Here is a 12274-nt window from a genome sequence, read left to right as displayed (position 1 = left end):
ACAGAACACAGAAATTATTGCAGTAGTGAACGCTGTAAAAATGAACATATAACTGGTTATAGATAGATGAGATAGATCGATTGAAGAGAACTTGATGTTGGGATCTAAAACTGTTCCCTATTATCAGATTTTAAACCGACGGTACCAATGGCTTGCCTTATCTGAACTTCTGGATATATACATATATATATTAGTAGGTTTCATTAGAATGAGAGGTGAGATATATTAACATCAGTTTTTTTTTTTGTTTTTTTTTTCATTATTCACAACAATTCAAGTGGATGAGCTAATTTGTAATACAAAACTAGAAATTATATAGGAATCCTCTCAGATTAACTCACAAGAGAGTAACGATACTTTTTTTCAATCTAATACGCAAACAAGTGATCGTATGCCTTATCTGGTGATATTTTAGTCTCGTAATTTACAGGGTGGTACGATAAAAGAAAACAACACCACAGCTTTATTTTAAAACTTTTATTTAAAAAAAACAATTCAGGTAACTTGATTATGTAGTAGAGTTAACATCTATTCAATGTAACCGCCTTCAGCTTCAATCACCACCTTGATACGGGTCTGGAACTGGGAGCATGCTTTTTCCACAAGTGTCTGCGGGAGCTCAGTAAATACTCGACGGATGGCAGCGATCAATCTAGCTTTGGTGTTGTGGTAATGTTCTGGACGTATGACTAAACAAAGTAGGCTAGCGGGTTCAGGTCGGGGTAGGAGAGGAGGCATTGAGAGAAGGGTGTGCCAGTGGCCACATGATTGCACCAAGGGATCACCAAACTCTTCAGCACATCCAGGTACACTTTGGTGTTGACTTTCAAACCGACTTCGAAGATGTGAAGTGGCATGATGTGGTCCTCACATGAAACTACACCAAATACCATAACTGTGGCCAAAAACATGGTTTTCATCACACTTGGCACGTCCCTGTTATTGCATTTTGAGAGAGCTGACAATAGTCCTGTTGTCATACTTGGATTGGTAGAGAGCATAAGTTGTACAGCGGCACATCTCCGATCTCACTCATTGAACATTGTGTTACTTTCAGACATGATATAAGGCTACTATCGCTCTTGGGATTTGTATACACATGGCTAACTAGTAGATGGTCTGCAACAAAGAAAACTAGTTTTCATCAAACATATATGGAATCATGTAGTTTTTTCTGTTGCGGCAGTTTTATTGTTCCAAGCTGCAATATTATTTCAAATTTAAGAACAAGCAAGATATATAACATACATAAAATAAACACCATTTGGCTATATGTAGTTGCATCATAAGACAATTTTTGATTAGTAAGTTGTATCATTTTATACCATGTCTTTTCCACATTTAGAAGTATTTTTTTTTAGTGAGATATAGGAAAAATAAAATAAATGGAGGGAAGGTTGGTATTCTTAGTTTCATGTGTTCTAGATGTTAATTGGCTAATAGATTACTTTGTTTCTAGTCTATCTAATAAATAGATGTTGTAGTAAAAAAAAAAAAAAAAAATCGTGCAAACCTTTTACCACTGGCAACGCCAGCTTCAGAGAGTGAAAGAAGAAGAAGAGAATGGCCACTGCGTCTATTTATAGACTAGAGATCATGGGAAGAGTATGCAAATAACTTTGGACGGTTTTGTCCTATAAAAAGTCTGTATTTGGGAGAGAGGGTGTCTTTTTTGTTTGGCAGAAGCAATTGCTGTCAGAAGTGCATTGGACTGCAGGATTGAAGAGTGAAGATTGAGTTGTGGGGTCATTGTATTTAACCACAAGCTATTTCGGCAAAGAACAGATCATGGAATCTGGGATGTTGAGATTGGGAAAAGATGTGATACCACCTTTTAGTGGAGAAGGTGATGTAGTCGGATGGATAAAGAAAGTAAAACTGGTGGCTAAGCTTCAACATGTGCCAGACCTTGCCAGTTTTATTCCACTTTTTTTGCAGGGAGATGCACTCGCTCTCTATCTTGAGATGAATAATGCAGAACAAGAAGATGCAGAACTGATAGAGATTAGACTCGTGACCGCCTTCACTGAGGGGCCTTTTGAGGCATACGAAAAACTGCAACGATTCAAGTGGACAGGAGAATCGGTGGATGTTTATGCTAATAAAATCAAAAGATTGGCTGGACTGGCGGGATATCTGGGAAGAGGGCTGGAACATACAGCCAAACTGGCATTCATAACTGGATTCCCAGACGATGTATCTGTGGCATTACAGCAGCTACCGAACATAGAGAGAATGGATGTCAGCAAACTGATACCGACTGCACGGCTTTTAGTCAGCAAAAGGGTCGTAGAAACTCGGACATTGGCCGCAAATGCGCAAACTAATGAGACTAATAAGGGAAAGAAAGAATCAAGCCTTCAGTGCTTTAGATGTCAAGGGCCGCACCTAAAAAAAAGATTGCACAGAGATCCCTAGGGCCAGGGCAACATGCTACAATTATGGAAAATTTGGCCACATTGCGAGATATTGTCTTCAGATTCAGGGAAACGGGCAAGGGGGAGCTTCTGCGCTGCAAGCTACCCTAGAAATGAAATGAAGGCGTGATACTGGCCTCTTCCTATAATAGAAGTAGAGGTGAATGATTCTGTAATGACTGCACTTGTCGATACTGGGTGCATCACTACTTTAATCAATTCCAAACTTTTGAAGGGATATGGAAGGAGCGGTACAGTGAAAGCAGTTGATGGGAGGAATATAGAATGTAAAGGAGCCAGACAAGTGGAGATAAAAGTCTGTGGAATGCACGTAAAGGTGAGGGCAATCTTGATGAATCACATCGTTGATGGGATCGACGTCATAATTGGAATGGACGTGATTAATGAGCTGGGAGGTGTAACTATAAAGAAAGCCAAAGTGAAGTTTGGAGATATACAATGTGCCGTGGCTGCCCATCAGCTGAATGTTTGCAAAATCGAGGATAAAGACTTTGAAGCAAACTTCGATGGAGATAAATGGACAGTAAGATGGACATGGAAGGGAGAGCCTCCAGTATTGCAGAACAAAGTCCAATATTATAAAAACTCTCTGGAAGGCGATAAGAAATTAGAATTCGAGAAAGAGGTGGAAAGATGGATATCGGATGGTATTCTGTTACCATGGAAAGGAGAAAGAAAAGGCGTGTTGCCATTGATGGCAGTATTTCAGGCCACAAAAGGGAAAGTTAGGCCAGTGTTCGACTTTCGTTAGTTGAACCGTTTTGTGGCGTGTCATACAGGGAGCGACATAATAGATGTATGTGATGAAAAGATAAGAAAGTGGAGACAGTTGGTAGGAGGGACCGCAATAGTGGACCTTAAGTCTGCCTACCTGCAACTACATGTGGCAAAGGAACTATGGCAGTACCAGCTGGTCTGTTATAAAGGAAAAACCTATTGCCTAACACGATTAGGATTCGGACTTAATGTCGCACCAAAGATTATGGCAGCCATTTTAAAAACAGTATTAAAGAAAGGAAGTAGGACGAAAGAGGCCACTGATTCATACATTGATGATATAATGGTAGACGTAACGAAAATATCGACACAGGAAGTTGTGGAACATTTGAAGGGGTTTGGGTTAGCAGCAAAATCTCCGGAATCCCTGGACGGAGGAGCGGCACTGGGCCTTAAGCTTATGAAAAATAAGATGGGTGCACTAATGTTCAGGAGAGGCAACGAGATCCCAGAGATGAGAGGAGAAATTAGTAGGCGGGAGCTATTTTCGATCTGTGGTAAATTATTGGGGCACTATCCAATTGCTGGATGGCTGCGATTAGCATGCAGTTATGTGAAAAAAGAGCAAATGGAATGGATTGGGAAGAAAAAGTTGATTGCAGAACCATGAAAGTGATGCAGAAGGTTCTAGCTGAGGTGAAAAAAGAAGACCCTGTTAATGGCGCTTGGCACATACCTGAAGTGAGCACAGCAATGTTGCAACTGGCGTGGTTGTCGAGATTGGCGGTGTGGTGGCGGAAGATGCAACTTGGCTGAGGAAAAGTGATGACTTTAATCACATTAACATAGCTGAATTAGATGCTGTTCTAAAGGGTGTCAATTTAGCTATCAAATGGAGACTGACAAATATTGAAATAAGAACTGATTCAGCCACTGTACTCAGTTGGGTGAACTCTATTGTGGAGGAGAGTGGCAGAATACGAACAAAGGGTGCCGGAGAAGTGATAATAAAGCGGAGATTAGGGATGCTTAGACAGTTGATGTCTGAATTGAAACTGCAAATAAAAGCAGTGTTTGTGCCTTCTGAAAGAAACAAGGCAGATGCGCTAACACGGATAAAAAAACAGTGGTTAATTGAGAAAGAGGAGGCGCCGATATGCTGTCTTGGAATTGGAGAAATTAAAGAGTTGCATGACATGCATCACATGGGAGTGGAGAGAACATTATATTTGGTGAGGCAAGTGGATCCGAATGTAAAACGGGAAGAAATTCAGATGATAGTAAAGAACTGTGTTCGGTGTCAATCGATCGATCCCGCCCCAAATATACATAATCCTGGGGAAATTGGAGTTTTAACGAACTGGACGAGACTAGCTATTGACAAAGCACACTACCGAGGGGGAGCGTACTTATCAATAATTGATTTTGGGCCAAGTAGACTGGCGATATGGAAGGAACTGCGAGTGGAAGCCGCATCTGCAGTTGCAACTGAATTAGAAAAGGTGATGCTTGAACGAGGTCTAGTAAGGGAGGTGATAATGGACAACGGCACTGTTTTTCGCTCAGAAATCTTTCAGACGATGCTAAAAAAATGGAAGATTAAAAGTTATTACAGGGCAGCCTACAGACCTGGAGGAAATGGCATTGTGGAGCGACATCATCGGACCGTGAAAGCAATAGCTGAGAGAGGAAGAATATCGCCTGAAGAGGCCACATTTTGGTACAACATGTCCCCTAAGGTCGGGCAAAGAGATGACACAGTACCACATAGAGCAATCTTTAATTACGAATGGAGGCATCCTAGAGACATGTCACCGGAAATTAATGATCAAGGACCAGCCAGAATCAAAATAGGAGAAGAAGTTTGGGTGAAACCACCTAATGCCCGATGCACAACGCAGTGGGGAAGAGGAGTGATAACAGGAGTGCAATCCCCAAACAACTTAAGTGTCAATGGAATGCCACGACATGTTTTAGATTTAAGGCGTGTGGTCCATTTAGGTGATGAGGATGGTGGTACTGAGCCAGGGAGTGATGAAGATGAACCGGTGCCGATGCAGAGACCGCAAAGAGGGATTATGAGATGTGAATGATCTTTAATGATCATGGGGGCGTGTAGTAAGAAAAAAAAAAAAAAAAAGATCGTGCAAACCTTTTACCACTGGCAACGCCCGCTTCAGAGAGTGAAAGAAGAAAGAAGAAGAAGAGAATGGCCACTGCGTCTATTTATAGACTAGAGATCATGGGAAGAGTATGCAAATAACTTTGGACGGTTTTGTCCTATAAAAAGCCTGTATTTGGGAGAGAGGGTGTCTTTTTTGTTTGGCAGAAGCAATTGCTGTCAGAAGTGCATTGGACTGCAGGATTGAAGAGTGAAGATTGAGTTGTGGGGTCATTGTATTTAACCACAAGCTATTTCGGCAAAGAACAGATCATGGAATCTGGGATGTTGAGATTGGGAAAAGATGTGATACCACCTTTTAGTGGAGAAGGTGATGTAGTCGGATGGATAAAGAAAGTAAAACTGGTGGCTAAGCTTCAACATGTGCCAGACCTTGCCAGTTTTATTCCACTTTTTTTGCAGGGAGATGCACTCGCTCTCTATCTTGAGATGAATAATGCAGAACAAGAAGATGCAGAACTGATAGAGATTAGACTCGTGACCGCCTTCACTGAGGGGCCTTTTGAGGCATACGAAAAACTGCAACGATTCAAGTGGACAGGAGAATCGGTGGATGTTTATGCTAATAAAAGTGCATTGGACTGCAGGATTGAAGAGTGAAGATTGAGTTGTGGGGTCATTGTATTTAACCACAAGCTATTTCGGCAAAGAACAGATCATGGAATTAATTTGCCTCTAATTTATCTATACTCCTATAAATTCGTTTTTCTTTTGTGTGTATTGATATTCATATTAAAAACCCTCTTTTCTATTTATTTATGTATTTATTTGCTTCCTTACGAAAGCAAATTAGACACAAGGTCGTTTTTAATGTGGGGTTAAACCAGCTCCCCTAAAGGGTAAAAATGGGGAAACTCTGGCAGTATCCAAAAAAATAGTAATTGTCTCAGTATGAAGGGTTTCCTCTACATTGACCAAGGACCAATTAACTTATGTGCAGCATCTGCAGAACAGATACTACGCTTTGATCCCAGCCCGAAGGCCAGGAAAAACAGAAAAAAGGCAACCCTCTTTTCTATTTATTTAAAAAGAAAATACAATTTTCTTATATATTGGTAGTGTAATTACATTCACTAGCAAAAGATCTAGCTAATTTGCATATTCTTTTAAACATTCATTTTAATTAATTCCCTATTAATTGCTTCGGTTTTCTAATGGGATGATTATCTTTAGTTAACCATTATGTGTAATTATATTTATGCAGATATTCTATGATTTATACTTGCATAATATTTGCGTAAAAAGTTTACAGTAAACACAAAATTGTTTCCATATATATTATGTATACGTATATATTTTTGTTTAATCTATCTATATATCTATAAAAGTGAACATGTGTGTGTGTGTCTCTCTGCCTGTGTACATTTCCCTCCGCAATAACTCTGTCAATTTTAAGTCTACAGACTCGAAATTTGATATACAGAGTACTGAGATTTGGGAAAGTCTTTGTGATCGGTTTTCGGCCAGAAATTTGGCTGTTAAGGGGTCAAAGTTCAACAATTTGACCTTTGAGAACTCTACTAAACTCCTTCGACAATTTTGGGTCTAAACACTTGAAATTTTAGATATAGATTCCTTGGAAATGGATCTAACTTAATAACTTGCTTTGAGCCCAAAACAATAAATGTTAAGGGGTCATAATAGGGGTCAAAGTTAAAAAAAATTACAGCTTTTTTTTTTTTTTTTTGCTCAACATACACCTCCAAACACCCAGGCAACGCCGGGCTGAAATGCTAGTATACACTATAAAATAAGAACTCAGACAACTATAGATACTTATATAAAACTAATTTGTTTTTAACAAGAGTTATCACTTTTACATTTGTAAAAAAAGAGTTTAAATGCATAATGTTCCCATATATTATTTATGAATTTGTGTTAGTGAATGGTTGGAAGAAATGTAATTTATATGAATCGCCTGTTTAATACAATAAATTTGTATATTTATATATATATTATTTATTTCAGGTCCTCTTCATCTATAGGATGGTAAAATACAATCCTCCATATTATCCAGATTTAACTCTTGTCGATAGTTCTTATATGCCATATCCACAATTTGCCCAAGGAATCGGTTGGGCCCTGACTGGATGCGGACTTGCACCCATACCACTCTATTTCCTCTATAAGTTATTTACTTCCAAGACGTCTGGATTTGTAAATGTATGTATTCATTTATAATTTAAAACCATTTTTATAAAATCTCTTGTAGATAGCTTCGATGAAATCTTTCTGTTAAATATAGAAGTGTTTCGTTTCTGAAGTATAGTTGAAAATTGGACAAAATTCTATTTCAGAAAAACGTTTTAAATTTCTAATTTATTTATGGAATAGGATGAGATTATGCTTTGGCATGAAAAGTAGAAAAACTGCTCTGATTTCTTAAAGTCATCCATACAGAGGACTGTGAACGTGGCCATACTACTAATACATAACTGTTGATGATCCAAAGTTCACCCATTATTTTTGTTGAATGATGCAAGCAATATATAACCTCAGTCGTTTACTAGTGAAACAACTCATTTACATTATATATATATTATATATAATTATTATATATATACATTATATATATTATATATAATTATATATATTATATGTAATTATTATATATATACATTATATATATTATATATATACATTATATATATACATTATATATAATATATATATTATATATAATTATTATATATATACATTATTATTATATATTATATATAATTATTATATATATACATTATATATATTATATATAATTATATATATTATATATATACATTATATATATACATTATATATATTATAATAATTATATTATATATAATTATTATATATATACATTATATATATTATATATAATTATATATATTATATATATACATTATATATATTATATATAATTATATATATTATATGTAATTATTATATATATACATTATATATATTATATATATACATTATATATATACATTATATATAATATATATATTATATATAATTATTATATATATACATTATTATTATATATTATATATAATTATTATATATATACATTATATATATTATATATAATTATATATATTATATATATACATTATATATATACATTATATATATTATAATAATTATATTATATATAATTATATATATTATATATATACATTATATATATTATATATAATTATATATATTATATGTAATTATTATATATATACATTATATATATTATATATATACATTATATATATACATTATATATAATATATATATTATATATAATTATTATATATATACATTATTATTATATATTATATATAATTATTATATATATACATTATATATATTATATATAATTATATATATTATATATATACATTATATATATACATTATATATATTATAATAATTATATTATATATAATTATTATATATATACATTATATATATTATATATAATTATATATATTATATATATACATTATATATATACATTATATATATTATATATAATTATATTATATATAATTATTATATATATACATTATATATATTATATATAATTATTATATATATCTCAACTACTTTTTTTTTACTTTCAAGCATTTTCGTGATGACTCTGCTTTTTTTGTGGTAAATAGACACGGGGAACACTTGTGTCTGTTTACCACAGATACAAAAGGCTTTAACTATACATATGCCCTCTGCAGATCTGCAACCTGAATTTCCAGCGAAGCTGATTAAGTTGTGAATATAATATAACTATTATTCAACGGATTTTCTATGCAGACACTGGGTACAAGAGCTTTTGATTTTCCTTATACACTAATAAACTTGGTATAAGGCCCGAAATCGTCAGGAAAGTCGTAGCAAGATAGAGGTTTGATATTGGTTTACGGTCAATAGACATGTTCCTCCCATTGAGATGGATGAGAATTCTCTCTATTTCAGTTTTTAAAAACCTGCATGCAATTTTTACTTTCTATGAAAATATGGGCTTGATGTTGCAGCTCTGATATATGAATGGAAATTTTATTGCAATTTACCTTGCAAAATTGAAATTTTGCATTTTCTGTGCACAGAAGTCCCCCAAAAGAGGGTGTGCATGTTCTTGTTGTGCACCCTTTGGGGTACAAGAATGCACTCATCCAGATGTAATATAAGGATGACTCTTGAGTCTCTGAGGCACTGGAGTCATAGATCACTTATAGCGCAATCGGTGCATTGCATTATAAAGAATTGGTGTGGCAAATTGCGTTACAAAGACATGATGTGTTGGATTGCATTACAAGGAGTTGGTGCACTGTATTAAGTTATGAGGAGTTGGTGTGTTAAATTAAATTGTGGAGTTGGCGAGCAGAAGTTCCGACACATTACTTGTTTTATTTTTGCTTAACATTGTTAACTAATATATGAATGGAATTATTTTATTGTTGCAATAAGTATGGTATCCTTTGTATTTCTTTGTTTTCTGAGTTTTATACAAAGAAGTCTGCAAGTAGAGTTTCTCTTTGTGTAAAATATATAGTGCTACCAAGTTCATGTTTGCTTCTGTGACAATCCACATTAGTTGCTTGATATAGTGATAATAGATTTCATCAAGCTACATCCTCACCACACTAGCCCTCTCTACGGGTAATAAAACCTCTAAGCATGACCAAGAAACTTGTATGCTAAAAGAAAGGACAACAAACTAAATACAGTCAGGATTGTGTGGATATTACATGTGGGTTCGCAAAAGTTCTTCTCTCTGAGTCCAACCAAGTATAGTTGTTGTGTTTGGTTTGAAGATAACAGAGTCCATTATTTCCTGAGAATATGGTTTCAGTTGTTTAGGAGATTGTCTGTTGTCATTATCCCTGATTGTAAATAGTGACCAAGCATAGTTTTAGCTCTGGCATGACATGGTGCAAGATATGCATTCCTCAAAATAGGGTGACAATACTTCAGGTGAAAAATAGATCTGATGAAAAGAAATGATATAGTGATTGTTGTGACCCATATGAGTCACTAGGCAAGACACAGACACAGATATGGGTTAGAAAAAGTATTTGTATTGAGAACAAAACAGAATATACAGAGAAAAACAGTCGTAGTATTTAATGTGCAGAGGGTGTAACATGAAATACACACGCGCGCGCGCACACACACACACACACACACACACACACACACACTATCATGACCATCCCTAGGGTCGACGCCTTTCGGTCTATTTATACAGTTCAAAAGAGTTCATATCTTGTGCATGGGTGAGTCTGTATAACAGTCTGTATTGTACAATGTTTCTCAAGACATACTGCGTATCTGATATTAGGGATATTTTTAAATGGACATTCTCTAGACAAGGCGTGAAACCACTTGATGTAAAAAGCTAATAAGAACGAAAGATGATTATCGAAAAGACAGAAGTACCTATTAATGTTAGTCTTGAAAATACTAAAATAACAGGTAGGAGGAAAATAGCAAAAAGAGAGTTCCGCAAACCTGGGAAAGAATTTATTAGAATAGGAAGCTGTATTACAATGAGGCATGAAAACAGTGATGGAAATCACTAGACCAACGAGTCAAACCAGCTGAAACAAAAGAAATAGTGAATAGATCAGACAATTCTAAAAAAACGCATGCTATAATAGTATTTATAGGAAAGACTGAGATTAGTAACATCACATTTTTGTGTGTGAGAGAGAGAAAGAGAGAGAGGTTGCAGAAAGGAAGAGAGAGTGGGTCCAATCAACTTACAGATACGTTTCTGCACTTTATCAAGAACCTACAAATGGGTTAGAGATTCACCAGTCCAAATATGACAATAATATTTCATATGTGATCTGATAGTAGATTTGTAGAGATAGAGAATAGCCTCAGGTGTGAGAAAGTGTTAAGAGCAATAAAGAAAACCAACTTTATGTGAAGCAGAAAGAGCAATGGATTTTATATATGAACTACAAAACAACTTTGGAAAATGAAAGCACGAAAGCAAAATTCACTGAAGCACAAATGATAGAAACATAATTGGTGAGATCTAGCATTATAACGAGTTAAGCCGAATGACATAATGCCGGTGATAATGTAACTGTATCCTAGGTAACTTCAAAGTTTACACCTGCTTAGTAAGGTGCTCAACAGGTGTGTATATACTCAATATCTAACACTGCAGTGAGAGAAAGAGTCTCAACCACATTGTGAGCAAAGTCTTAATTGGGGAGTGTCTCCAATTCATAATTAGTAGGCCAAAAGTGAACTATATGAAATTAATTTTCATCTTTTCAATTTTTGCCCTACCAAAAATTCTAGAATAATAAAAAATATGAGTAACTTTTTATAAGAAAAAAATTTTGATAAACAGATGACTAGAATGCCTCCTTTGTTTTCTTTCTTTAATTTGTTATTTTCATTGTATATTTTATGCTTTCTTTTCTTTTTCTTTTTTTTTGTAGAAATTATCAAAAATCACAAAGCCTTCAGATGATTGGATTCGTAGAAATAAAGTAGTCACTGGTATTGATAACCTGGCAATGGATGATATCAAGTATTGAGATGGTTGAATAATCCCATGTTACATTAGCATGGTTCTCAAGATTCCATCAATAATAAAAATTAACATTAAAAATAAACAAAAGTAATCTGTCAATTTTGCATATTTTGTTATTTGGATTTTAAATACTTTTGAAAACAGTTAAAATTGGACTATCTTACATTTCTAATAAAATGATGCATCTATTATGTTCATTACTTTGATTTATATTTTATTCGTGTTATTGTAGTGATCAAGTCAGAGTCGCCCATTTTCAGGAGATCCTTAAAGAGACTAACCCAAGTAAATATAAGGATTACATAAATTGATGCTGGACAGACAACCTTAATTATCCTCTTCATAATAATTCTTGAAGGGTTTTAGTTGTAAATTACCCTTATCCCTCTACCCTTCTAACATTATTTT

At 34.6% G+C, this 12274-nt stretch overlaps 1 protein-coding gene across 1 annotated transcript in view; it reads left to right on the top strand.

The window, feature by feature from the left end:
* The window catches only part of LOC145268860 (sodium- and chloride-dependent glycine transporter 2-like), a 278471-nt gene extending 266414 nt beyond the window's left edge, over positions 1-12057 (top strand). Inside the window, exons 14-15 of the mRNA XM_080124568.1 lie at positions 7306-7500; positions 11772-12057. Coding sequence (XP_079980694.1) covers positions 7306-7500; positions 11772-11870 — 294 coding nt within the window. The 3' untranslated portion in view covers positions 11871-12057. The remainder of the gene's footprint in view (positions 1-7305; positions 7501-11771) is intronic.
* The last annotated feature ends 217 nt before the right edge of the window (positions 12058-12274 follow it).

The sequence above is a fragment of the Euprymna scolopes genome, chromosome 4, assembly GCF_053919585.1.
Source record: "Euprymna scolopes isolate OS-2025 chromosome 4, ASM5391958v1, whole genome shotgun sequence".
NCBI classification, from domain to species: domain Eukaryota; kingdom Metazoa; phylum Mollusca; class Cephalopoda; order Sepiida; family Sepiolidae; genus Euprymna; species Euprymna scolopes.
The sequence above is the reverse complement of the archived record's forward strand: the minus strand, read 5'-3'. Positions and strand labels throughout refer to the sequence as shown.